The sequence below is a fragment of the Perca flavescens genome, chromosome 20 (genome assembly GCF_004354835.1).
Source record: "Perca flavescens isolate YP-PL-M2 chromosome 20, PFLA_1.0, whole genome shotgun sequence".
Classification (NCBI taxonomy): Eukaryota; Metazoa; Chordata; class Actinopteri; order Perciformes; family Percidae; genus Perca; species Perca flavescens.
In genome coordinates this window covers 15,994,771-16,022,660 of record NC_041350.1, presented here as the reverse complement: position 1 = coordinate 16,022,660, position 27,890 = coordinate 15,994,771, and the positions used below count along the sequence as shown (strand labels likewise).

At 39.9% G+C, this 27,890-nt stretch overlaps 3 protein-coding genes across 4 annotated transcripts; 1 reads left to right on the top strand and 2 right to left on the bottom strand.

Annotated features, from left to right (window-relative positions):
• Positions 1-202: 202 nt before the first annotated feature.
• On the bottom strand, positions 203-7,252 carry mis18bp1 (MIS18 binding protein 1). The gene is made up of 16 exons (XM_028565570.1): positions 6,273-7,252; positions 6,037-6,174; positions 5,658-5,959; positions 5,353-5,426; positions 5,107-5,228; positions 4,849-4,939; positions 4,420-4,526; positions 3,390-3,547; positions 3,202-3,268; positions 2,250-3,117; positions 1,956-2,134; positions 1,318-1,457; positions 1,068-1,207; positions 895-982; positions 734-788; positions 203-437 (listed from the first exon to the last, which is right to left on the bottom strand). Exons 1-16 carry the CDS (start codon positions 7,096-7,098, stop codon positions 340-342), a joined length of 3,453 nt encoding a protein of 1,150 aa, XP_028421371.1. The 5' UTR covers positions 7,099-7,252; the 3' UTR covers positions 203-339.
• LOC114546640 (serine protease HTRA2, mitochondrial) lies at positions 6,501-13,255 on the top strand. Of its 2 annotated transcripts, none has more exons than XM_028565573.1 (8): positions 6,501-6,710; positions 8,769-8,973; positions 9,746-9,940; positions 11,274-11,306; positions 11,676-11,784; positions 11,904-11,973; positions 12,076-12,171; positions 12,342-13,255. In XM_028565573.1, the coding sequence occupies exons 2-8, from the start codon at positions 8,905-8,907 to the stop codon at positions 12,505-12,507; spliced, it is 738 nt and encodes a 245-aa protein (XP_028421374.1). In that variant the 5' UTR covers positions 6,501-6,710; positions 8,769-8,904; the 3' UTR covers positions 12,508-13,255. The 2 variants fall into 2 exon arrangements, with proteins under 2 accessions (XP_028421374.1, XP_028421373.1); XM_028565572.1 differs by lacking the exon at positions 6,501-6,710 and adding an exon at positions 7,502-8,215.
• On the bottom strand, positions 12,826-27,890 carry hif1aa (hypoxia inducible factor 1 subunit alpha a). The gene is made up of 15 exons (XM_028565571.1): positions 27,560-27,890; positions 19,501-19,691; positions 18,514-18,665; positions 18,170-18,254; positions 17,405-17,514; positions 16,439-16,641; positions 16,112-16,218; positions 15,863-16,010; positions 15,372-15,664; positions 15,069-15,271; positions 14,838-14,960; positions 14,467-14,714; positions 14,289-14,388; positions 14,105-14,195; positions 12,826-14,006 (listed from the first exon to the last, which is right to left on the bottom strand). Exons 1-15 carry the CDS (start codon positions 27,589-27,591, stop codon positions 13,843-13,845), a joined length of 2,250 nt encoding a protein of 749 aa, XP_028421372.1. The 5' UTR covers positions 27,592-27,890; the 3' UTR covers positions 12,826-13,842.

Below are 27,890 nucleotides of genomic sequence, written 5' to 3'. Positions count from 1 at the left end.
CAGTGTATTAACATGTAGTATATTATAAAAAATGTAAAACAATTCCCAACTATTGAAACATAACTTAACAGGCCACATTGTCTTTAATTTTGCATTGCAGGTTATGTTTAAAAGCTTCAAATCAGTTACTCTGACCATAGTGTTTGTTTCACACTAAAGAGATCAAATCCAGAGTTTGTTTAAAAAATCCCCAAAACATCTCTTACATGTGAAAGAGGTTTTATTGTTCACATTTGATGAGTTCAACAAGAAAAAAGTCCCATCTCTTCTATATGTCATTGATTTGAATTAATGTGAATACATTTTGATTTTGGTTTTTAAAAAAGACATGAGCTCCAGTCAGTCGTTGTCTGAGAAGTAAAAATCCTCTTCCTCACTTTCAGAAAGCGCTCCATCGTTTCCTGGGAACATCTCCCAAACGACAAAGGTGTCATTTTCTAGTGAAAAAGGAAAGAAACGGATTGTGTTACAAAAGAGGTGTAGAAATAACTGTTTACAGCTTTCCAATACATTTTTTAAATATTTTCAACTAATTTCTGAAAGTCTAACACACATACAGTACTGGACAAAAAAAGAATTATTGAAAACATATTAAAAAAAATAATGAAGTTGAAAAGCTCTACCTTTGTTAATAAAATACAAGCATTATAAACTTCAATTAAGTATTAGCTAGGGGTATGGTTTTGTATCGTAGGGGGTTTCTTATTTTGTACACATTTCTCAGGAACCCTACCTGTGTTACCACATCTTCTCATTGTTCGTTTAGTTGATGGCGTGGGTGTGAAGCTCTGAAAAAAAATAAAGATGGAAATTATTATTTTTCTAATAAAGAATTCTAATAGATGTGTTTTAAGATAACACTAATCTCAGAAATGTAGCCTTATGAATAAGTACCTTTGAAGAAGGAGCCTGTTTGCAGACATTAAACTGATTTTTTTTCATCCTTTTCTGGAGTTGATAGATATACTTGTCATCATTGTTCCTTTGTAATCAAAAAAGCAGTAGGTCAGCGATTGCACTGGAATCAATTCTTACAAGCCAGAAGGCATTAAGTTAACGTCATTCACCTGTTTGGAGAACCCATCATGCCAGGAGTGATATGCAGACACTGAGGAGTCTTCACGTCAGGGAAAACTTTTGACATGGGGGTCAGTGGCTCCATGTCTGATAATGTGAAGTCTTGGTCACTCTGACATATGGAGGGCATCTATCCATTAAGATAAGTACGAGAGGAACAGTTATCACTCATCTTGAATGGTGTCATAATCATAAAATCTCTAATTTTTATGCAAAATCCCAAAAAAGAAAGAAACAAACCTCAAAGCGCTTATTCTGCATGGCCGCAGAGTTGAAAACATCCTCAACATCTTCTCTGGGCATGGCATCCAGAAACTGACGCACCTGTTGCTTTCTCTTTAAGGTTCCCACTCGTGCAGATATCACCGGATGATCTGTAACTAGACATAGATTATAGCTTTTCAGATCTCTGCAGTTAAACATGCCCTCTATTTTTAAAAAAAAAAAAAAAAAAAAAAAAAAAAAAACTCCATTTGAATAATTGTACTTCTCAAAGAAGGTTTAAGAAAAAAAATGCAAATACAGCAAACATGTACAATATAATGCAATACCATACCTGCTTTTTGTCCACTCCACCGGCACATTGATTAATTAATCTGCTCAATATCATGTGTTTTGGCCTAAACCCTTTTATTAAAATAGGTTTATTCATTTTTTTAAATTACAGACACATTTATGGGGAACCAATTTTACACACCAAAAGTGTGTTTACAGGTTTTGGAGAGTACTACTGCAAAACTACTACGACAACACTCTTGTGGCTACGACGGAGCTGAACACCGACTGATAAACTGCCTCAAGATGTCACCTGAGTCAAATCTGGGGGTGTGGAGTTAGATAGCTGTGAACTTACATCCCAAACTAAAACCTTTCTCTACCTGGATCTTTTGGTGCCGCCACCTTTTCCTTTTTGGGTTTCTTGGCTCTCTTAGCCGGAGTCTGGGAGGTTCCCAGCGATGTGTACTGGGAGTGGCACTGTTCTGCAGAACGCGTCCCAACCACCCTCGCCACCTTTTCCCAGTAACCTGCCAAGTCCTTAGGATAATAGGACACAGCCCTGGAAAACACAAACATGCACATATGCCACCAGTGAGCCGTGAGGTTATGATACAGTATGCAACTCTAATTCTGCAAAATTCTACTTTCTCATTCTGTAGGTCTACAAAACTTACTCTTGTAGCTTCATAAGCTCTGCCTCTGTCCACTCGTCTGCATCTTGCTCTTGTGGAATCGGTGCATTGCCTTGGTTTGCCTTGGGTTTCTTGCTGGATTGTGTCAATTTTGGCAAAGGTTTTATAGGTGATGTTGAATTGGTGCATTTGCTTTGTTTATCTTTTTTGTGTGTTACTCTGGTTCTCCTCCTCATTTCATTTTCACTCTCCTCAGTGGCGCTTGTTGAATCACTTGATGGAAACACGTGGCTTGGTCGTGACTTGTTAAGAACTCTCATGCCTCTCCTCCTCTGTTCTTCTTTTCCGGTCTTCTTTCTCCCAATGACCTGCTCATCCGATGATGCCGATTCTGTATCATTAACAGAATCTGTGGATGCTTGGACAGCCCGTTTGCTGCCCAAGACTCTCAGTGAAGTCCCTGTGGTGTTTAATGTCTGTTGTTTTGACCTCCTTGTTGAAGACTTTTCAGTTTCACTTTGCTTTTGAGGGACATTGTCCACATACAAGGTTCGCTCTGTAGCTGGACACCTTCGGCTGGACCTGGTTGGTCTGCCAGACCACTCTTCAGGGCTGTCATGCGTCTGTTGTTTTGACCTCCTTGTTGAAGACTTTAAGGGTTTACTTTGCTTTTGAGGGACAGTGTCCAAATACAACATTCGCTCTGTAGCTAGACGCCTTCGGCTGGACCTTGTTGGTCTGCCAGACCACTCTTCGGGGCTGCTAAGTGTCTCTACAGGAGCTTCAGGTGAATAGGATGGCTTCTCTTCAGGCTCAACGTTGGCTCTGCTGCATTTGCGGACTGGAGCCTTGACCCTCCTCAGTGGTACTGATGCCTCTACGTCCCTGGGTGACTCACATTGTTGAAGGCCTGCAAACATAGAAGACAGTTTGTCCGCATGCAACTCATAACTTATCTCACAATACTAAAACTACAGCTCTCAGTTATCTTTACCTTCACTGCAGGGCAGGAACACACTGACAGGTTTCTGTGATGCCCTCATAGACACCGTTGTAGTGACCTCCAGTGAGATTTAGAAATTAGAAAAGGTCACATTGATCAGAAATATCAGTTGTTTGTACATAGTCAAACAAATATTCTGGATTATTATGTAACTCATGAGCTCAACTTTAGGTGCTTACCGGGATGCAGATGGAGGTATCGTAACATTCATGGATGGTAACATTCATGTGTGCATCCAGAATAACTCTCCCTCCTTTCCAATACTCCAGAGGTGGCTTGATCATGCGACCACTTCGGGATACTTTTGAACGAGGCAAGGCAGGTGGGCAGGAATTACCTGGAGAAGAGGAGAAAATAAACGTAATGTAAATTGATCAACACGCTACCAAAGATTAAAAGTGCCAATGTTGGGATAAAAATCTGAGATGACATTTTTAGCCATGCAAGCAGCTCTAGAGATGGTAATGTCGATCTGTCTGTCGGTCAATCCAGCACTTTGCTTGTTTGACGGGTTGCTGTGGTAGCAACTTGTCAATCACAAGGTAGCCACAACCTAAAGCATACCCTGCTTTGTCGTCTCTTATACTCTAAATGGGACCCCGATTTCATGCTGTAATGAAGACTTGAAACTAGCGATTGGGACCATAAACACATTCCCAATCAAGGTTCACTGAAGTAATTAATCAATGCGGAGGAGGGTCGTTTTCATATAGACTTCTATACAATCAGACTTTTTTGTTTGTTTGTTTTTTTAAACCAGTGGAGTCTCACCCTGCTGGCTATTAGACATAATGCAGATTTAAGGCACTTCCGCATTGGTTTCACTTCTCAGCCCCAGAGGATGCTGCTTGTTGGCATCAGCACTTTAGCAGTATAATTGTGAGCATGTTAGCATGCTGACATTAGTATATATCTCAAAGCACCACCCTGCCTATTTTATGTACAGTACGTCCCCACAGAGCCGCTAGTATATGCCGTAGACATTTGTTACGTTATATTCAATATGAAGCTCTGCATGGTACATCTGCTTCTGTTTGTTGTACAAAACAGAATTAACAAAAAAAAAAAAAAAAAAAAAAAAGAACTAGGGGTTTCTACAGATCTCTCAACCAAATGAATAATGGGAGTAGGACAGTACAATAACATGTTCTTGTACAGAGCATTTATTTGCAAGGCTGTTAGCTAAAACATTTATCTTGTACTACTCACATGTCTTCAAAGACTTTTGCCTGTGCTGCTTCACGGAATGGATGGAGGGTTTCTCAGATTTTGTCTTCGATATGCTACTGCTCCCCTCGCTGTTCCTCGCTGGGTCGCTACAACAAAACAAAATTCAGTTCACTTCAAAACACAGAATTTTAACAATTAACTATTTGTGAATAGTTTGACTAAATGGTAATTTCATTTCATTCAACATCCCCAGCAAAAACAAAAGGTCATATAAGCCAATTAAGATTATCATAACGGTACTGTGAGAGAAGATTCCCTTGGGCATGCGAGCAGTCAAAAACTGACCCACCTGAGAGCTAGGAGCTTTATCTTTTTTGCTTTTCTTTTGACAACTCAGAGAGTGTGGTAACCCTCCCAAGAAGTTTGCATCCCCAACAGCTTAAACAAAACAGAAATAAATATTCTTACTCTCTTGGCTCTGACAAAAACCTCTCATAAAGTGCCTTCCAGTCAGGAGGAAAACCATTAGCAAATTTCTTCAAAAGCCACTTGGGAAAATCTGCAGGCAAAAAGTTACATGTAAAAGAGTATTAACCCACACTGTATTAAAATTTGCATCAGTTTATGTGCAAGTCTTATTTATTTATTATACATTTTTAACTTCCTTCTGCCAGAGTGAAACACATTTTCAGTGAAAAATATCTAACCACACAGCATCTGGCTTACCGGAGTCAACCCTCATGTTCATCTTGCCAACCAAGACGTAAACCCCGCCCGAGACAGTCTTCACCACAGAACTGGAAACCCTTTCCACAATGAGGTTACTGTGCCATTGTATGTTGTCGGCCCTGGGTTATAATGACAAGTAAAGAAAATCCCAGAGTTTACATTAACCTCTGTCTCATAGGTCAGTAGCTGAGTAAGCAATCCGAAAATGTGTTATTTTGCTCATGACGTGTCAAAAACACTTACTGGTGGGTTCCATCAACAAATAGGCCGTGGTTATTCTTCCTCAGGAACCACTTTTTGAGATAAATTACACTTTCCTGCCAAAGAGGAAAACACAGGTCCAATTAGGAACAATAGATAAAACTGTCAAAAAGAAGGCAATTGATTTAAATTTCCCATCTGATCTAAAAATGTACCTGCAAATCCAATCCTTGAATTGATCAGTGGTCTGATTTTGGAGAACATTATATAAAATAAGCCTCTTAAAAAATTTTTATCAGAGACTTACATTTAGGGAGGTAGACATTTTAAAATATATTTCAACTCACACTTGGGAATTTTGTGCGTTGGGGCCATTTCTTTCGCTTGAACACAGCCTCTTGTTTCTTTGGTATAGAGATCCGTGGCGTATTGAGCACAAGCGGGTCTTCCAGCAAAATAGGTTGTGGCGACACAGCAGGGCTCAGGACATCCTCAGGAGGATCTGTGTCTGCTTGGCAGTTAGCAGGCTGTACGCTGGACCGTTTGACAGGAATCACATTTTCTGGACCACTACTAAAAGCAATTTCCCCCATCTCACCCATGTTGTGAGCTTTCAAGGGAGGCGTGTCTCTGGACTGATGAAAAATACCTATTAAAAAGAGTGAAAACATAAACAAAACTATGCAATATGCAAACAAAACCATATTTCCATTTAATAACACACACCCCCAAAAGGATCCCTCGAGCTGCTGCTGCTGACTTTAGGAGCTTCGTGCTGCTCTGTTTTGATTTCCCTCGCCTTCATGTAAGCAAACATCTTGGCTGGAGACATCGGAGGAATGTCTTCCAAAGCAACATGACAACCTGTTCAAAACAGCAAAGAGGCACCTGTCAATGTCCTCCCCTAAATGATGACGTAAGGATAGAGATTAACTTGGAACGAAACAGCAATAATATCTCACGTTTCATTGCGATGGTCAGCGGGTCAGCAGAGAATCCTCTTATATTAGCCAAGTTCTCTATGCAAGTGCCTTTATCCTCACTGGCAGCACTGGAGGTTCTCCTTTGATGTGGCTGACTTATGGATTCATTGCTGACATCCTTTGTACTGCTGCTGATTTTATTAAACTCCTGAGGTTCCCATTTTCTCTTCAACCTCTTCCTCGTGGGGGACAACATATTGGCTGGAGACATCGGTTTGTCAAGAGGAGCACACCCCTCCTCTAATTCACTGCTTGCATGGTCAGGTTCTACTGGCTGTATCTTTACTGGAGTCCTGCTGGTCACCTTAAAACCACCCGAGTCTCTGATCTGAGGTGGTTTTGTGTGGATCTGCTTTCTGTTGTCCCGAGAGGAGGGGTAAGACACAGCTGTTGACTCAAGGAAAGCCCTCTTTCTTGGTGAGCATTCATGTCCTGTTATTGTCCCAGGAGGCATTTCCTCCATATGATCGCTACTAATGTCTGAATACAAGTACCCGACGTTTTTCTGAGGACTCGATATGGGAGAGAGAGTCAAGGCCTGCGCCTGATTGCAATAAGAACCATACCTCTGATTCTCCTTATGCTGTTCGGCCATCCAGGTGCTCTTTGTTCCCTTTTTGGGCGACTTAAAAACGGCTCCGTGTTTCTCGGTAACGTTAAAGTTACACAACGGCTCGTCGCTTGTAAAAGTCCCCTCCTTCGCGCATATCCCTCTCTCTACTTTGGACTTAAGCTTAGCAAACACCTTGGCAGGAGATTCAAACCGCCTGTTTGTCTGTTGCAATACATGATGATACGACGCCATGGTTTTCAGGAAAAAGAAACACGATTATTATACATAGTATGCTAGCAGACAGCTAGTTTGCTAGCCCGCAAATTTCAAATTTCTCATCACCGCCGCGTTTGGCTAGTAACGTGTGACGTACTGCCAAAGCACGTATGTCACTTCCGCACAGTATATTAACCCCTTAACCGATATTTCATTTAGTCGAAACATTCAGTAAACAAACATGACCTCATAAATATGTTTTTCCCTCAACTGATCTTTTAAGTATTGTAATTAACCTTAATAATATTTATTATTATTAGTTATTTTTACATTTTATATATATTTTTGTATATATTATACATTTCTATATGTGTTTCATTTTCTTTCCTGTGGAGGGCAGTAATGCGACAAGTAGTGCCTAAAGTGCAACAAAAAAAGAAGGAGAAGCGTACTACAACTTCCGGGGGTTGTTGATTTCTCAGCTGTTGGTCGCTGGTTATCTGTCAGGTGATAGATACCAGTGAAACTAACAGGCAGAATTTGTACAGAATTGTTTTTTAACTAATATTCAACAGCGTGGTTATTACAATACAAAACGGACCGTTTTTCTTCTTTCTTTTTTTTTTACTGTAAACATATTTTGATATAAAGTGTTGTTTAGCTGTCTTAACCCGGTGTCACTGAAGTGATGCAACATGGCAGCAACTCATCTCTATAGGTGTTTTCTCTCAGCGCTAAGGAGACATAATCGGTGTCAGAACCGTGGACTTAACTCTTTGGCAGAGAGGAAAGTCAGCCGGGTGTCCTCTGTTGTGATATGTAACCACAGGGGAGCCGAGGGGAACGCAAGCCTGGACAGGGGACCCTCGGTGGAGTGGGACAGAAACAGTGGTCGGGACAACAGCAGCTCTCCTCTGTTAAAGTCAGTCTCGGTGGGTTTGGGACTCTGTGGTGCGGCACTTGTGGACAGCCAAAAAGAGGAAAAAGTGAACGGAAGAGTCTCGATTTCCGGGCGGCTTCTTAACCTAATTCTCCCATCAGCTCAGTGTGCGTCTCCCTTTAAACCTGATAGTCCACGGTATAAATACAACTTTATTGCAGATGTGGTCGAAAAGTCCACTCCAGCTGTCGTGTACATTGAAATTGTAGGCAGGTGAGTCGACTGAAAAAGTGTCATTAGTTGAAAATGAATTTGTAGCATGTTTACACCAAATTATCAGCTATGTTGCCACTTAAAATGTTTGTTTAATAAATATAATTCATATAACATTCCTTTAGTTTGATTAGTGTTTATCATTTATCATATAATATGACAAAGGTCCATCATAAATTACAGAGCTCACAAATAATTTATTTAATTTAGTAAAATCAGCAACTAAAAATCCAGAGCATTTAATTTAATTTTGTGAAACAGGAAAAATAAGGAACTGTTATTATATCTGTGAAGTTGTGATCAGGGGATATTGAGCTTTAGCGCAATGCTTTATTGCTTTGTTAGTGAATATTTGAGTGTTCTGTTCTCTCTACTAAAGCATTAAATGACACGATGAGGGCCTTAAGGTGGATTCTGTTTACCGGATCTTGTTGAAGCTGCCTGTTTGTCAATTACTAAAATAATGTTTAGGTTTTCTTCTGTTCAGATTAACCTAAATATTATATTTTGCTTACAAGTTGAATAAGATCAACTGATTTTACTGTTTCACCAGACACCCATTTTCAGGAAGAGAAGTCCCAGTGTCAAATGGCTCCGGTTTCATCATAAGTAGTGATGGTCTCATCGTCACCAATGCTCATGTTGTGGCTAACAAGAGAGGCGTCCGCGTGAAGCTCACCAACGGGGAGATGTACAATGCCACTGTGCAAGATGTTGATCCAGTGGCAGACATTGCCACCATCAAAATTACTGCGAGGGTGAGCTTACTTACTTACTTGAACTTACTTTAATATTTTTTTACCTCACTACATCCACATTTGCTTCCATCACAGTGGTGGAAGCACAGATATGACCTATTAACAGATCCAGACAGAATCAGAAGAAGTTTCTTTACAAACATGATACCAGGGAAATGTCTAGTGGTTAACAACAATACAGTTATATGGTTTATAATACCATATTATAGGTTCAGCAATAAGGAGGGAAATATCCCAGCCTACAATGTGATCAAAATTAGTCATATTGTTATGGCATTTATTGAGACAACCTTCATTCTTGTGACTATTTAATATGCATCTTAACATACTCTGCAGTCATGCATTTTGGTGTTTTGCTACTGTGTGTCTCCTCAAGAGGGCAGGTTTGTTAGATGACAAAAAGTCCCCTTAATGTACCACATACAGTATATAAAGCAGACATTAAATAGTGTCAATTAAACCTCCTGTACAACCTCTAAGTGACTCTATTGCCAAAGAATTACAAGGCTGTGATTTATAGTCTACTAAAAGACTACTATAGCAAAATGAATAGTCCCCTGTTTTCCTCATTGAAAAGCAGAACTGTGATAGAAGAAATAAAGGGTGATCCAGCATCTTTATAAAAGAGCATGATCGGGTCACTGCAGTAAGAAAAATAGGGCATTGATAAAAAAAATAGGAAGCTCGGAACTTTTGATAGTATGAATGACCTACAAGAATTGAGGATGTACTGTTGAACTGCCCTCTCTATATCCTTCTCCCTGACATATAGAATCCTTTACCCACGCTCACCCTTGGTCGGTCGTCTGATGTTCGACAAGGAGAGTTTGTGGTTGCCATGGGAAGCCCGTTTGCATTACGGAATACAATCACGTCCGGAATCATCAGCTCAGTACAAAGAGGCAGTAAGGAGCTGGGCCTGTCCAACTCCAACATGGAGTACATCCAGACTGATGCAGCCATTGATGTGAGTATTCTGCAATAATTCTGTTAAAGGATTTATATGTACACAAAATCACCATGGTGGTGCAAAGAGGACACTAGTTGCTTTGACTGGACGTTGCCTGATGGACTGACATATACACTCACCTAAAGGATTATTAGGAACACCCTACCAATACCGTGTTTGACCCCCTTTCGCCTTCAGAACTGCCTTAATTCTTCGTGGCATTGATTCAACAAGGTTCTGGAAGCATTCTTTAGAAATGTTGGCCCATATTGATAGGATAGCATCTTGCAGTTGATGGAGATTTGTGGGATGCACATCCAGGGCACAAAGCTCCCATTCCACCACATCCCAAAGATGTTCTATTGGGGTGAGATCTGGTGACTGTGGGGACCATTTTAGTACAGTGAAGTCATTGTCATGTTCAAGAAACCAATTTGAAATGATTCGAACTTTGACATGGTGCATTATCCTGCTGGAAGTAGCCATCAGAGGATGGGTACATGATGGTCATAAAGGGATGGACATGGTCAGAAACAATGCTCACGTAGGCTGTGGCATTTAAACAATGCCCAATTGGTACTAAGGGGCCTAAAGTGTGCCAAGAAAACATCCCCCACACCATTACACCACCACCAGCAGCCTGTCCAGTGGTAACAAGGCATGACAGATCCATTTTCAAATCCAAATTGTAGCATAATTTTCCTATTTTTAGTGGAGATGAGTGTTACCCGGTGGGGTCTTCTGCTGGTGTAGACCATCCGCCTCAAGGTTGTGCGTGTTGTGGCTTCACAAATGCTTTGCTGCATACCTCGGTTGTAACGAGTCATTTGAGTTTGGTTATTTGAGTCAAAGCTTGAATCACTCGGTCCATTCTCCTCTGACCTCTAGCATCAACAAGGCATTTTCACCCACAGGACTGATACTGGATGTTTTTCCTTTTTCAGACCATTCTTTGTAAACCCTAGAAATGGTTGTGCGTGATAATCCCATTAATTGAGCAGATTGTGAAATACTCAGACTAGCCCGTCTGGCACCAACAACCATGCCACGCTCAAAGTTGCTTTGATCACCTTTCTTTCCCATTGTGACATTCAGTTTGGAGTTCAGGAGATTGTCTTGACCTGGACCACACCCCTAAATGCGTTGAAGCAGCTGCCATGTGATTGGTTGATTAGATAATTTAATTAATGTGAAATTTAACACGTGTTCCTAATAATCCTTTAGGTGAGTGTACATAAATGTTAGAAACAAAAGTGATAAATAGATCAGGAAAAAATAAGCTTGTGGAGAGAATCTTAATGTGACTCAGAAATGTCTCATTAACGTCACGTGTGACTGATTTGTTTTGCAGTTTGGAAATTCTGGAGGTCCCCTGATTAACTTGGTGAGTCACAGGTCTGGTTTAAATGTTGATCATCACATTCAAATGTCACTAAACCTGTTCACACTGTGGTGTGTGATGCTTGAATGGACAGGGGATTTTAATTTTAGTGCACTTTAGTTGCAGTTGTTAATGTTACATGAAAGAACCCTGATGTTTTTAATTTGTTGTTGTTACAGGATATGTAAACTGATACTCTGAGTGTGGGGATGATGTGTGTTTAGCACAAGACTTTGTGTTCAACGTTGCAAGCAACTGGAAAAATCATCACTATCAAAAAAAGGGCAGGAGTTTGACGTTAATGGACTTCCGCAAGCAAATAACATTTTGGTGCACAAAACACTATCCAAATGTTATCTCTCCTCTAATTAGGATGGTGAAGTCATTGGTATAAACACCATGAAGGTCACTGCAGGAATCTCCTTTGCTATTCCATCCGATCGCCTGAGACTTTTCCTTGATCAAGCAGCAAAAAAAAAGAGTAAGAATCAAAAGCTACAAATCATGTCTTTCAGTCTCCCATATTCTCTGTAGCATCCAATTATTCTCTTATAAAAGATGTTATTTTTACACATTCTGTTTTTGTGCATCTTCTTCAAGGTACTTGGTTTGGTGAATCAAAGACGAAGCAACGGTACATCGGTGTAATGATGCTGACACTGACGCCGAGGTAAATGCTTCTCAGTCAGAAATGGTTAAACGGAGTGGAGTTACATCAGAACTGGCACCGCTGTGTATTAAACCTGATGATTCTTTTGTCCCTTTGCTACAGTATCATTGCAGAGTTGAAGTTAAGAGACTCCTCCTTCCCAGACGTGACACATGGCATCTTAATTCACAGAGTGATCATGGGCTCCCCGGCCAACAGGTAAGCAGATCAAGCAACTATTGGGATGCGGACGGGTGGTGGATCTTCTTGCTCTTGGAAGTTTGGGGTGGTGCATTTCACTTGTTGCATGAATATTCTTGATATAGTAGGCAAGGGATTTAGCTTGTATATGTTGCTGCTAACCCACAGTACTGTCATACTTGTTTCAGAGCGGGGATGATACCAGGAGACATCGTGTTGGAGATTAACGGAGTGAAGGTGAAAACCTCAGAGGAGATCTACCAGGCCGTTCGCAGCAGCGACAAAATCACCATGGTGGTGCAGAGAGGAGACGAGTTGCTTCGACTGCAAATGACTCCAGAGTGTACAGAGTGACACTATTACCACACAATTTAATTTGTTGACTTCAAGTTAACCTGAGGAACAGACAGCCACATGATTGGTCTGTGTCTTAATGTATGAGTTTGACCTCCAGTATTTGATGACTTGTTAAATGTTTGGTTGATACTGCAAAGAACATTACAGCGACAAGACTGCAGTGTCAGAATAAATGAAAAATTAAACAAAATGCGTTTTCTACCTCTACAAAATGCTTGCTGTGGCAAACTATCAAAACTAGTCATGTAATGAATTGTTTCTACAGCCCACAATACAGCGTTTGTAAAATGCAAGTTAATGAAACCTGAAACAATGTATTTTATTAAAGCCATTTATTGTTAAGACGGCAATAAGCATGGGAGACCCAACAATATGGCATGGATCAACGGTATTAACTGACCATTAAATGGCAAATGTTTGATAACTCATGCGGCTACCATGACAATGATCACACAAGTAAAATATGAATATGCCACTTATTTTAACCTACTGTTGAGTATGCCACACAGTAAAAACCAAAAACAGGAATTCACTTTGTTAGAGAAAAATGCCAATCATCTATGATGAGAAGCAAACAAAAAAAGTTAAGCAGTTACTCAATTTCATTTGACAGTAATAGTCAAAGCTGTGAAGCCATACTGAGTAAATTAAAATGTCCATGGTATATGTACAGTAACACACACTTACAGTAAAGTATAAAGTGACATGTACTGACTGCTACACAATAAAATGCATTTACCTCAAAGACTGATAGCTATTAAATGGAGATAACATTCAAACCATCTAAGGTTTAAACAATATGTCCATACTCCTGGACTAAAGACATTTTATGTTAGGTACAAGTACTACAACATACAAGTATGGGAGGAAAAATAAAATAGTTTAAATCCTATTTAAACGACTTTAAAAAGGCTTAATATATATTGCTGGTAATATTTTTCTTTTTAAGAAAATATAAATTGTGCGACTCAAGCTTACAATACACTGCTGGCAGTAGCGCCAGGGTCTGTGGTGACCTGCTGGAAAAGGGTCATCCGTCAAGGCGTTGTGTGCTGCGAGAGACTCCCCGCAAGAGAGAAAAAAAACAAACCGTTGGACATCTCAGGATGCCTGAATCCCTTGCACCTTGGCTGCTATGGTGTTTGTCGTGGTGGAATGCTGCAAATATCACATGGGGTGCACAAACAGCAGCCAGACTATAGTCAGACTCATACAGATACATAAATAAGGAGCAGTGGGGTGAGGTTAGGGGTCTTGGAAAGAGAGTGACAATATTCAGGGAGAAATTGTAGTGTCCAGTCTAGTCCAGCAGTGAGCAGGCTAAGCATTGACTCAATTGACATGGTCCAGAGCGCGCAGCAACTCCTCTCCCTGCAGCAGGAACTGACGACCCTGCAAGGGGGCGTTGACCTCACAGTCATAGCGTGTGAGCTGTGGAAGAGTGAAAAGGGAACCGGTGCCCTCTGATGTGCTTCCCAGAAGACGACTCGCCATATCTAAGAAAAAAAAACAAGATATTTAAGAGTTGTAATTCTGCTTGTGTTTAGTATCAAGCAACAGTCTAAAGTATTTACCACATGTCTAGTTTAATCACCTGAAGGCAGCAGAAGTATGGTCCTGGTTGTTCCTGACTCGGAGGCCTTCAGCTTTTTGCCCTGCTCCACTTCTTCCTGCAGCAAAGTTCCCTGGGAAAATCATCAAATAGAGATACTCAAACTCGCCATCTGTAAATATAAAGTAGGATCTATATAAACCATGTTTGGATGTTGAGGATTTACCTGTTCAATAATCTCTATTAGGTCACCCAGTTTTCTTTTGCGCTGTGCGTTCTGAGCTGCCAGAGTCCTGAGCGAGACTTCTTTGTCCAGCTGTGGGGTCCTGCGGCACAGTAATAGTGGTCAGCTAACCCAAAAAGCACTATAAAGCAATAAATATGGAGGACTTGGGTGACTTTACCTCTTAGCAACAACAGTGGCAGGATTAGGGGCGTTAAGTGGTGCTGGGGAAGCTGTGCAACTGCCTGGTGCACTGAATGGGGAGCTGGGATAGCTGTGGATGTCCTGTGTGACATGGACTGGAGAACTCTCAAGGGATTTGACTGGTCCACCAGATTGAGGCTCTTCTGGGCTCAGACTGCGCAGCTGGAAGTCATCATCCATGGGGATATAGGGAGCTAACATCTCCAGATCTAAATCTTCCATTGCCTTAAGGGGAGAAAAAAGATCAAATGAATCAGACTTTTCAGAATTAAATCAACCTTTTACTGTATTGGATAATTAACTTGATTTAAATACAGTGAAATCTACAGTATGTCCTGGTATTATTACCTGTGTGTTGAAGGGGGTCTTCGGCTCTGTATCAATGGCAAACAGCTTCTCGACCAAGTCTAGTTTGAAATCTGAGCTCATCTCTGAGTCCATGGGGAAACAAAAGTCCAGTGGACTGTCAGCCTAAAGAGAAGAGAAGTCAAAGGTCATTCCCTTCTCAGTACAATTAGTAAGTAAAGAAATAAGTGCATTGTCTAAATGTCAAAATCACAATAATTCACACCGTCTGACCTCTGTGGAGCTGTGGCTGGTCGATGTGGTGGATGTGGCTGGAGCATAGCTCTTAGCTTTGGCATCCTCAGAGCTGGTGGTAGTAACATGAAGAGGCTCGCTGGGCGGCAGAGGGTAAAGAGGCAGAGCCAGCTTGTCACTAGTGGAGGGAAGCATTACATCATTGTAGACAGGGACCTCCTTCAGTAGCTGGATCTCTGAATCTGTACCAGAAGACAGAGGGAGGTTTGAATGGCTTCAATCACCCAGGATATAAACTATGATTTCTGCTGTGAAGAAGCGTGTGTATAAGAGGCCACGAACCAGGGCAGCTAAAGTCCAGGGAGATGATGGCGTCACCAGCAGCTGGGGCCAACAAGGTGAGGGCCTCTGGCTCTTCCTTCAACTGGTCATACAGGCTAGCAAGAGGCTGGGCCTCTACCGCCTGAGTGAACAGTTTGATCACATCCAGCTCTGGGCCCTTCTCCTCATCCTTTGGCAGGGTTAGAGATAGGTCAGGCTGGCTGCTCTCAACCACAGCCTTTTCTTCCTCCTTCACTGGCTTCACATCCTCAATCTGCTCCAGAGACAAGATCTGTTTCTCCTCCTGGATGCCACTGTAACAGAGTTATGCAGCCGTAAGATTGAGTTTACGGAGTATTTTTGCAATGGCTCTGAAAATAACCACAAAAACAGTCTGTAATCTGTTTTTTGTACAAGCCAGCTCTTTAGCTATCTCAATAGGAAAACACATCAAATTGATTTATATGTTATAATTTCTTCTAAAAATACTCTTTGAAGAGCATTTATAGTACCTAAGCACAAAGTTGACACAGACAACACACTGTGGCTGGGAGTTCTTGTTGTTGTAGATGACAGTGGCTTGGGTTTCCACCCACACAAAGCCTCCTCTCTTGGCCAACATCCGGTACTGGCCTGTGCTGACCTGGCCCTTTGCAAACACTAAGAGCAAAGAAAAGGGAATAGAGAAAAGATAGATTTAGACATTTGGTTAAAGGTTTGAAAAAGTTTTAAATCAATGTGCTCTTGTTGTTCACGCTTACAGTTGTGGTGAGTCTTGGTAAGATGGTCTGAGTCCAGAGCATGATAGTACTCATATACAGAACGATTCAACAGGTCCTCTGGATCATAACCCATGAGCTCAGTGATCCTGGACAAGCAACAACAACAAAAAGAAATATATGAATTCTTTAATTGACACACAGACTAGGCTTCTGTAGTATCTACAATAAACACTAGGTGGCTCTGTAGGACTATGCTAGTGAGAGCTTTGGTAATAATAGCCAATGAAAAGCACTACACAGCTTGCTTAAGTCGCTGAATCAATCCATGTTAAGCTTTTTAATATTTACTCAGATGGGCAAACTCACCTCTCGTCACAATACGTGAACTTCATGTCCATTGTATGGCGGCTGAGAAAGGTCTTGGTGTCCAAAGGGACCTCAATGTTGGAGGGGTGCTGGATGGGGTCACAGATCAAAACCAGATAGGGGACAGGTGGCTCCTTGTGCCCGTTGGGAGTCTCCTCAGTGTGGCTGTCATAAACACGGACATGACCCGAGCAGTGGAGCACCTAGAGAGAGGGAACAGGAATCACAACATTAAACGGGCAGTAAAGGTTTCCTAATGCAGCAGACACATAATTATCACTATTTGAGTTCTAGGTTCTCATGCTTACTCAACTCCTTTTTCATTTAAGTTCATAACCTATTCAAATGATGGCTACATCTAATGCAGACTTCCTATTATGTATATATGTCAATCAGACACTGATGGTTCAATTTGTATAAAGACCAGCATGATGGTCCATTTCCTTTGCACATTAGGTCATTGGATTACTGCTGAAGTAGACATCCGCTGTAATGCAGTCTGTAGCTTTCACGTTTGTGCATTTGAACTCCATAGTTTTCTAATTATTCGCCAACAGGCCACCGTTATTCAGACAGGACTTCAACATCAGCATCAGCCATCTTACAGGCTGAGAGTGGGCCGTGGCAATGAACACAATAACTGTCATTACACAGTCTCATGTTATGACATGGCCTACAAGACATACATTTACACAATTTCTAAAATGTTAATAAAATAATTAAAAGAATAATATATTTCCAATTGTTGGATATTGTTATTTTTCCAAAATGTTTTCTGAAATTTGATTGACATTACTAACAACCTCAGTGTTAAGCATACTTGCACATGATAGAAGACAACAATTACAATGACAATTATATTAATACTTATTACATATATATGCATATTAAGTATATACTAATATAAGTACTGTTTTTGATACATTTCTGGTAGAGCATTTCCTCACTGATTCCACTGCGTCCTACCTTCCATGTAGCTGATTTCACATTGACAGTGCGGCCCCTGCTCGTGAGAGTGCATTTCATTCGGAGGAAGAAGCTGCGCTCTGTGTTTGATTCCTTGGCCTTTTTGGGCCCTGAAATCACACCAACAGGAAGAGATGTTCCATTTCATTTAATTTTTTTTCAGTGCCCTATTATAAACTTTTGCCAACAGTTCACATTTGCATTCTAAGGAGACATTAGCCTGTAAAACACTGTAGTCCGCTATATTAAGTTAAATAAAGTGGAGTTACCACCCCTTGTAACTGTGAAACTATAAAGTGCCTAGCAGAAAAAGCAAATGTGGGCTCAAATGTATGGCATGCATTGATAACAAATTATGTTATGAAGCACATTTCAATAAGGAACAACTGGGACGCTTTAGCCTAATTATTTCACTTCAAAGTTCGACTGAGAAACTTAATTGAACTCAATTCAATCCACAAAGCAATGCTAAATTGTGTTGTGCAAGCAAAATGGGAAATGTGCCAGTGATGTAGCATTATATTCCTGTAATGTTTGAGTGAAAAGGTCCAAACACTCGCCAACTCTAATCACTTTGACCTCAGGACTGAAGTGGGAAAATAACTTGTTCTGACAGCCTCCAGGTTTGAATTTGCCAGCACAGAGTGGATTGGATTCAGTGTTGATTGGAATACTGGCAGACCTGACACAGTGCTTGTGTGTGCCCAATTCTGTCAATTGGTGAGGTCTTATAATGTTACACTGCTCACTGTATTTGTCCTTCACCTGTTTTGTAGACCAGCATCTCCCTCAGCTCATCCTGGTCACAGGGATGTATGAAGTCAAACACACTGTGTCCAGTCAGGTCAAACTGCAGCAGAAAGAATGAGAACAGAGTGTAAGTTTTACCATTACCTTTTACCATGTACATGCAGCAGTTTAGTTGTTCTTGGTAGACATTTTGTGGGGACTTCTTTTTCAATAAAAGGCCTCATGTGTATGTGTCTATTTATTGGGCAGTATATGTGAAAACTTAATAGTAACCATATTTTATTTTCTGCTGTTTCCCATGAAATTTTATGCTCTTTCCTCCATGGCCTTTTTTAATGTTGAGACACAGCAGGACCAACCTGTGCTAGCCCGAGGCACTTGTTGACATTCTCAGAGAGATAGATCATATCTCCGTCTTCAGACAGAACCACGAGAAAGCCCTCCAATGCCTTTATGTAGGAGCCGTTTAGCTGTGTATTAAGCTCTGTTTCCTCCTCTGCCCTTGGCTCAGCTGGAAGAGATAACATAGAAGTGAGGAGAGAAGAGACAAAAAGGAAGGTAGGGAAAGAAAATAAAAACAAGAGGAAATTGATATGAAGAGTCTTTGTTGTCAAAAGAACATGTTTGCAGGGCAGGACACTGCGACACACAGAAAACACACTACCCACATGTATATCTGCAAAGGGATCTAAATGTGTATGTCTGAGTTGATTTCTTTAAGCAGCTGACTCAGTGTTTAGCCATCTATCTCTGTTTTCTCCAGTTTTCCTCTACATCTATAAATGTCCTTTCCTTCCACCAAAAGATCCTTTACATTATTTTAATTGTAGTTTATCACAGTGCAAAAAAACAAAACAATGAAAATGTAGTATCTGGAACTTTATCAAAACAATCCATTCTCAAGCTGCCTCTGACAATATAATGGAAATGTAATTATCACTGTGAGACCAGAACTTAATTGAAAAAATACCGATTGAGGGCCAAGCTTAACTGCCCACTGACAGGTACAACAACTTACGAGCTGGGCAATATATCGATATCGTGATACGAGACTAGATATCGTCTTAGATTTATGATATCGTAATATCGTAATGTGGCATAAGTGTTGTCTTTTCCGGTTTTTAAAGGCTGCATTACAGTAAAGTGATGTCATTTTCTGTACTTACCAGACTGTTCCAACTGTTCCATTATTTGCCTTTACCCACTTAGTCATTATATCCACATTACTGACGATTATCAAAAATCTACAATATCACTGCAGTATTGATATATAGAGGTATTTGGTCAAAAATATCGTGGTATTTGATTTGATATCGCCCAGCCCTACAACAACTACAGATACTGACCAGTGCTGAGCAGTTTTCTCATGCGCAGGTAGCTGATGATGAGCCTCATTATCGAGGCCTTGTCCAGGCTGGAGCTGACGCTGTGGGGCAGGGGCAGCTGCTGTGCCAGCTCATAGAACACCTCCGACTCCTTCCCACGCCGGCTTCGTGCTGCATCCCTTGACTTCTCCTTCCTCCGCTCCGAGCTCACCCTGCGGGAGAAAGGTGATGGGTCAGCCACAGCCTGGTCACAAACTATGCACACTACAAGAGCGGACATTCCTCCTTCCCAACTGAGGGTGTGTACTAGTCTGGCCGGTCACTGGCCTGTAACTAGAGAGGCTGCAGCAGCTGGAGTCTGCAACAAGCAAGCTCACAGCCAAGCTGCCGTCTGGACCGTCGTCAGACTCATTTACATACATGGCTATCTGCAACTGTCTTATTGGCTGCTGACCAAAAGAAATGGAGTCCGCCCCCTCAAAGTGATTGGATTGGAGGCTGGGCATGGATTCTCTCTGTTCCTTGGTGCACAGCCAAGCTACAGTGCGACACTAATCATCCTGACATTTAGGAGTCTGGCTGAACGGATCTACAGGGAAGCGAATGATAACTGACACTAACACGGAGAACACATACAAACCGAGTGAGTGACACCTTCAAACACCAGGTCAAACTAATATTTTCTATTATTTTTACTGCTTACTGCTCGTACTAGCCCCATATTAGATCAAGCATTTATCCAGGCAGTCACTACGGTCCGACTCTCACCACACAGTAAACAAGATCTTAATACCTGGCAGTATTTTAAAAAGACAATTTAAAAAAAAAGGACACAATGACTGCAAAGCCCCTATAAAATTAGTCACTTTGTTTGATTGATTTCTCACAATGGAAAAACCTTGTTTTTTAAGCTAAGCACTGATGTGAGTTTTAATTTGTATTGGTGAGCATGTGTAAAAGCGCTCATGAGCACCAACATAAATACATTTGCTAAATTGGCAACATAATTGCAATAGTCAACCTGACTGCTGTTGACTTTATACTATTATCTCTCTCACAACCACGACCTCATAACCTCAAAAGCGTTTAGACACTGGAGTAGCATCACAACAAAATGGATGGCAGTTCAAAAGTCCTTGGCTTAACAATGTACACCTAATTGAAATTGATCCGTTTTGCACTCACAGCATTGACCAAGGCCATTTTGTTATTTAAGGCTCTCTTGTTATTTAAGGCTCTCTAACAAGTAAATGGACAAGCTGACTGAAATCAGCCTACTGCGTATCAAATTACCTGGCAGGGTTGCAGACAGATTTTTCATAGTAGTAGGGAACACTTTTGGTATAAGACCAAAGCTTTCCATCAAATACACATTACAAAATAACATCTGAGCGTGGCTTTTGTCTCTTGGGCAGTTCCAACTGACCTAAGCCTGAGAAAAACATCTGTTAGTCTGTAAATACATGAGGATTCTGTGTTGCGTAGGTGCCTTCCTACATAGTTGCACATAGCAAAAACAGTGCACTAGGGGGTGGGTGTTCAAACTGTACAGAAAATCAAAAAGAAATTCAACCCATGTTGTCTCATGGCCCAAACACAATTCTACTGGATATCTTTCCTTGTTTATCTAATCCCCATTTGATGACTTGGTGGTGTGTATACCAAGAGTCAGCCTCCTTTTGAAGAAGTTTATGTGTACTGTGATATAAACATTTTTTAACCCAGACTGCAATTACAGCTACAAGTGTATACATTCAGTATTCATATCACACATTTGCACTTTTGCCAATACCACTGACAAATATTTACAATATCTTCTGTTAACCCCACAGGACATAGCCAGAATATCTGGACATGATGAAAGCTGATTGCAGAGTTATGCAACCACTTATGTATTGTTTGAACACATTTCCTTATTTTCAAGACTGACTTTTGGCTCCTACTTTAACAATCACCTCTAACCAACACTCGTGTAAATAATTTATCATTACAGGGTGAAGTTATCACAAAAGATTAAGAAGCCATTTTTGTACCCAGGAACACTGGGAAAGTCTTCTGGCTAAGCTTCTGCTCATCTAATGACAGATAAACGCCACACATTGTTATATAAACTGTGGTCCCATTGGATGCTATATGATTGATTAGTACAAGCCTGTATACAAATTGTTATTTTCTGTAGTGACTGCACACCATTGTCTTACATGCCTTCATGCAAATCCTATTGAAATTAAGTTTAGCTGTAATATTTCACTTCAATACATCTCCACTGAGGGGTACAATACATACAAGAAAGCCTACATTCAACATGACAAACACTAGTGTCTGAGCCACTGTGTATTACTACAATACCAGAGGATTTCAGTAAGTAATGGATACTTATTTAAACGTGCAGATCATAAAAGACAGTAAATTGTGTTGAGAGCATAACCTTTTTTCACAGTATCTAATTTGAAAGAATACAGCCCATGACACAACAGTCTACTTTTGAGTCCTATTCAATACTACAATAATTAGTTATGAAAAAGTAATGTTTTCAAACTTAATAAATAAATAACTAAAACTGCTTTTATTCTTTTACATGAAACATGCAATGAAAACATGTCCCTTGATGTTGGCGAGCAGAGAGGCCAACGCCGTTACGTAACACTAATAACGCACATGGCCATGCACGCCCAGCAGTCCTCTGCTTGACATGTCTCGTGGCATGCACAATCACATTTTCAGTAGTGATAGTTTTAATTAGACTTGTTCTGTTTTCTGAAAGAAGTGCTATTGTGCAAACAAAATGTATTAGAGTCATTAACAGATGTATACAAGTGGATTGGAGATTAAGTGTATAATAAAAAAAAAAAAAAAAAAACACATTTCACAAAATATCAGCTTTGCCAATGCTACCAGAGTTGGTTGTCTATTTTGTTACTATGAGCTGACCTATTTTGCTAGAGAAATGTTCCAACTATCTGTCAGTCCTGTTAAGTGCAACAGTAAACACTGGCTTATGTATTATATAATCCAGTTCAGGGAAACACAACAACTAAAACCTCAACCCAATATGGCAAGAGAAGCAACACTGAAAATAAAACCCTTTTACAGAAGAACAAACCCTTAGCATGATGTTAATACATGAATTGATGTTTTTGGAGGCAGCATAAGAAGGGTCTCCCCTAAATTCCTTAGTATGATGCTATACAACATGCTTTAATATATTGTAGTGAGTGATGAAATCAATATTACACAGTATTTTGGAAGTGGAATAATAGAGCCACAGTTCAGCAGTAGTAGTATAAATACTAGACTGACACATACGGGAAACTGAATGGACATTTGTGCTGACAATATTAATATATTTACAGATTGTTTTATATCCAATTTTTAATTTCCTTGGTAAAAACTGTGAAGTTTTTGTTTCATTCTGCTTGATTTTCATTTTGTAAAACTTGATGAAATGTTCCCCCCTGAGCCAGTTCCACTTAAGGCTGTGCAATTAATCGAAATTGAATTGTGATTATGATTTTGTCTCCCAATGATTACAAAAACAGAATAATTAAGAAGAACAATTATTTAGCTCATTACGTTTATTTTCTCATGTTCTGAATGAAAAAATAATAATATAGTATCACAATATTTTCCGTGGCAATACTGTATCAATACACAGATGCCAAGTATTGATCTTTTATTATATAAATTGCATATGAGAATTTAACTTTTTAGTACTAGAATAATATAAATCAATTGCTTAATAAAATAAAAATTGAAGTGAGATGAACAAACAGAGAAATGTATCTTTAAGATAAACAACAACAATAAACCAATGTTTATTGCATCTTATCTATTTAACCAATGCTAAGACTGGTGGAATAAATGTCTTGGGAGCACTTATGTAGGGTTAGGTTAGTTTTTTTCTTGTAGGTTGTAAATGTTATTGTATAATGTTCCTTTTTATCCAAACAATATGATAGTATGTATAATGTGTATCATTTTCTAGTGTTTGGGCCCCTACACATAAGCTTTTTATAGCTTACCACAGTGTCCCATTTCACATATCTGCATTATGTCTTGTCTTTTAACTTTTGTAAATAAAATTTAACTTAATGTACACACTTCTTTCTTAACAAAAAGAGCCTCTCCGTTGGGGTTGGGCTGGTCTGACTCAGCCAACGCGGATTGAACAAATCAGCCTCCAACTGATTAAGTATTTTACTTCCTTTGACTTTCCATGTGTCGTCATTTACAAAGCTTCTTCTTTGAAGTGTGTTCAATGGAAAAGGGGTATTTTGGATTGTTCAAAATACTGCCTTGGAGAAACTGACTTATGTTGCATAATAATATCAAAGGATTCATTAAAATAGCAGACATTTATAAATGCATGATTCTTTTAGGTTGAATTTAATTTAGCAAGAAATGGGTATACCAGAGCCAAAAATAATTTTAACTTGTTTTCCCTTTAATTTTGACAAGGGAAAGACAGGTGCCTGGGATGCAGGTGTACAACACTATCACATTTCACAGTTTGCTCAAAAGTAAAAGTTTTGGAACTTTTATCAAATATATGCTGCTGACCTTTCAAAGTACATCCAATTAGATTACAGCTTCCAAACTACACAAGTCTAATTTAAAAATGTTTCTTTAGCATGACTTTAACAGTTATTTGTAGCAATTTGGCATCATGATGTAGTTCATAGTTATCCTTGTTGGTTGACAGATAGTGAATTCAAATACAACTTCAGATTTAGGTATCAGGACAATGAGGGTGAAAGATAAAAAACTGAAATATGTTATTTGGGCACATTTTGGACACTTAACTATGTGGTAGTAAAGTAAGTAGTAGTATTGTACAACTGATCAGCACTGACAAATTCCAAATGTGCAATATCATACGACATGACAATGTATATGGAGGAATTGATTTCATCTTTTCTTGCATTGTTTATAAGACATTATGTCAAAGCCATTATGACAGTGGCATATATGGTAATGAAAAAAAGAAACAAAAGATGTATCATTACACAAATAAGGTGGGATTTGACATTTTTTACACAACAAAACCCTTGCAAATGCTTTCTGATATGGTGTCCTTTTGAGGAGTACCCTCCAATAAAGACCAACTTCAATCAACCAGTCCTCACAATTAAGGATTAGGAAGTTTCAACTTTAGAGTTCCTTCTTTTACCTCACTGGCCTCTGACCAGTGGCCACTAGGGTTGGGCATCGTTTGGATATTGACAATTGTGATTCTTCCTTTCGATTCCGGTTCGTATCAATTCTTGATTCCGATTCTTTGAGTGGTGGAGTTGAAACGGATCACATGCTTATTTCCCAAATAAGAGGAAAGTTTTATTTTGATTCAAAGGTGGGTTGCAGTTTGATGGGGCTTTTCAATGTAAAATTAAGCCACACTAGAGCACCGCTGACTGTGCTCCAAGGCTGCAACACAACAAGCGCCTGGTTGCTACGGAAACCAAAAGTTGCTCATATTAAATTTGGAACCCATGATCAGATTTGAAACCAAATCCTCCAAACGATTCCAATAAAGAAACGATTACGATGGACTCGTAATTTTTGAAACGATTCCAAGTAGGAATCAGTTCTCAATGCCCAACCCTAATGGCCACTGACTGTCTCTGCAATTTTTAAACACAGTAACCAGTTGTGGATTAACTCAAGTAATGTACTTAAGTACAAATTTGAGATACTTATACTTGAGCCTTTTCATGCCACTTTCTACTTCTACTCCACTACATTTCAGAGCAAAATATTGTACTTTTACTCCACTACATTAAACACAAAACATGTAGTTTATAAAATACAAGGTTTTATTATAAATTAAACTACCCAACAATACATAGGACTACAAGTACAGCTAAAATGACTAGCCGATTAAACACTTCTCTTACTTTTAATACTTTAAGTACATTTTCCTGATGATACTTATATACTTTTACTTAAGTAACATTTTTACTGCAGGAATTTTACTTGTAACAGAGTATTTTATAGTGTGGTATTATTACTTTTACTTAAGTAAAAGGATCTAAATACTTTTTCCACCACTGATAGTAACATGATACTGGATCAGCTACACCCATAGTAGGCAGAGATTTAGCGGTCTGATAAAAGTCGTCAGCACATATTTTCTTTATATTCGTCTTCAGTCACAAAACATAAACAACAAAAATGAGCACACAAACAAACCTACATACCTATGGCTTGTACCCGCAAGTAACACCATTTCCTTTTCAAGTTCTAACTAGTCTGCACACAAGTTGGAACAGCGTGGCAACATGCAAATTGCCAGGCAGTGAATCCTCCTATTGACGTCAAGCCTAGTGATTAAGAGATGAGACAGAAATATTACCAAGGCACCTCACAGACACCAGCCAAAACTGCATCAAACTAGACAACAACTCTTTGATTTGAGATCAAAATTAACACACACGTATTGAAACTAAACAGGATGTTGCCCTTTATCTAGGCATATACAATGTGCCAAATTTTAAATTGGCAGAGAATGAGTAAAGCCCATGGGGCAATTGGATGCAGTCTTTGACAACAATGCATCCTCACCAAAGGGAATTACTTGAAATCGGAGGAATGATAACTACAGGCCAACTATTTAACTGCCTACAAGTCAGATTATTTATCATAGGCCACTCAACCATTTTGGCACAAGTGCATGAAACCAACAACAGTAAAAAGATCTTAACAGCTTAGTGGATTTTTTACGTTTAGGATGAAACAAAACTTAAGCTCTATGGAACAAATAGCACCCATGTTGAGTTATCAATGTTTCAAAGTATTTACACAGTGAAGCTTTCTCTTATTGTCCTATGTGGAAGAATGTCATGGCTGCCATTTCACCTCTTCATCTGGCAGCAGAGGAATCCCCAAGATCCCTGTCAACTTTAATGACTCTGGTGACTATCTGTTGATCCTTTTTATGACAAACTGTGTTTATCTGCATTTATTTAAACCAATCACAATTGTCATGGGCAGCGATAGGCTCCGCACGGAGCCTGCAAAATAGCCTCGTTTTGGTGGAACATGTGTATGTTCAAAAGTTTTATTCGTGCGAGAGAAATCTCAGATTGGACTGATAGTATAGCTAGCTGCCTCAATTTACCATGCAGAGATCTAATGAGTAGTTAACCAGTCTTCATAAATCGACTGGAGTTTAAAATTCCAACACAAAAAGTGGAAAGAAACGGACATCGGCGAAAAGACATGCATCCGGCGGATTTTCCTGCGGCACCGGAGCAATCCGTAGTGTAACTTCGTGGATAGACTAACCCAAACTGGACCCAGGACAGTTTTACTCAATGACAACTAGTATTTTTTTTTTTTTTTAAACCTGCTTTCCTGCACCCTGCCTTGTGTTGTAAGTTATCACTAGTTCCCAAAATACGTTCACTGATTTTGTTCCAAGTAAACAAACCTGTGAATGCTTGGTGCTTTGGGGTAGACTTGTCTGAGAAGTAGTCTCGCTTTGCCAGACCCTCCTCAAAAAGGGCGCTATTGCCACTATTAACAACTTTCCACGTAAACGTATAAGCTATAACTACCTCTCTAATTAAATGTGTCCATAGACCGTTAGCAGTCCAGAAAAATAAAAGAGAAATTCAAACCAAGGCCAACTTCACTAACCCTAAATATTTCATCAGAAACCACACACCACTCTCTGCTCACATGAGGGCTGGCAGCTTGTCGCTGAACACTAGGTTGGCACAGAACACACAAACAGACAATACACAACCAGAGATGCATTATTAATACCATATATATATATGTGTGTGTGTGTGTGTGTGTCACATTTAAAACAAATAAATACCGTTAAGCTTGGTAAATAAACAGTTCAACGTCAATAGCTACGAGCTAGCTATGTTAGCAGCTTGCTAACGATAACAGCGTCGCTAGCAAATGTATTTTGTCGAAAAAAAACACGCTCAACTGGCAGTTAACCTTGAAAGAAAGCCCATAGTGTCACACAAGAGTAGCATTTGAATCCCAATCGAAGTCCAAAGTTGTTACGTCAGCTCTTAAACAACAACATAGCCTACTGCATAGCATTAGCTAGCATTTACGATACCTTTTCTTTTCTGGTACAATTCCTGTGTCCATGTCAGGACGAAAGGACCGGAGTTGAGTCTCTCTACCGATATCAAGCTGTATCCGGGCCCGTCGAGAAATTAACCAAAATACCGCTGTTATTCACCGATATGAATCTGTAAATCCTCAAGCGATTTGCATACGAGTTCTCACTGTATATATTTTGTCAAAGAAATCAAGCTTTCTTCGGCTTAAAACAGCCCATTCGTCTACTCTTCTTCAAAGACTGTGCCACGCTGGAGAGAGGTTTTCTCCTGCTGAGACAAATGTTGCAAGTGAGTCCTCCCCCCTGCCTCGGCGGGGATGCGCAG

Coding starts and splice junctions, on each gene's coding strand:
- mis18bp1 (XM_028565570.1), bottom strand. CDS start 7,098: ATGGCGTCGTATCATCATGTATTGCAACAGACAAACAGGCGGTTTGAA. Junction 5,427..5,657: donor AACGCACAAAATTCCCAAGT/GTGAGTTGAAAT, acceptor CCTCTTTGGCAG/GAAAGTGTAATTTATCTCAA. Junction 4,527..4,848: donor TTTTTGTCAGAGCCAAGAGA/GTAAGAATATTT, acceptor GTTTTGTTGTAG/CGACCCAGCGAGGAACAGCG.
- hif1aa (XM_028565571.1), bottom strand. CDS start 27,591: ATGGACACAGGAATTGTACCAGAAAAGAAAAG. Junction 17,515..18,169: donor GATGCTGGTCTACAAAACAG/GTGAAGGACAAA, acceptor GTGTGATTTCAG/GGCCCAAAAAGGCCAAGGAA. Junction 16,642..17,404: donor TGAAATCAGCTACATGGAAG/GTAGGACGCAGT, acceptor CCCTCTCTCTAG/GTGCTCCACTGCTCGGGTCA.
- LOC114546640 (XM_028565572.1), top strand. CDS start 7,758: ATGGCAGCAACTCATCTCTATAGGTGTTTTCTCTCAGCGCTAAGGAGA. Junction 9,941..11,273: donor AGACTGATGCAGCCATTGAT/GTGAGTATTCTG, acceptor TTTGTTTTGCAG/TTTGGAAATTCTGGAGGTCC. Junction 11,785..11,903: donor TCAAGCAGCAAAAAAAAAGA/GTAAGAATCAAA, acceptor ATCTTCTTCAAG/GTACTTGGTTTGGTGAATCA.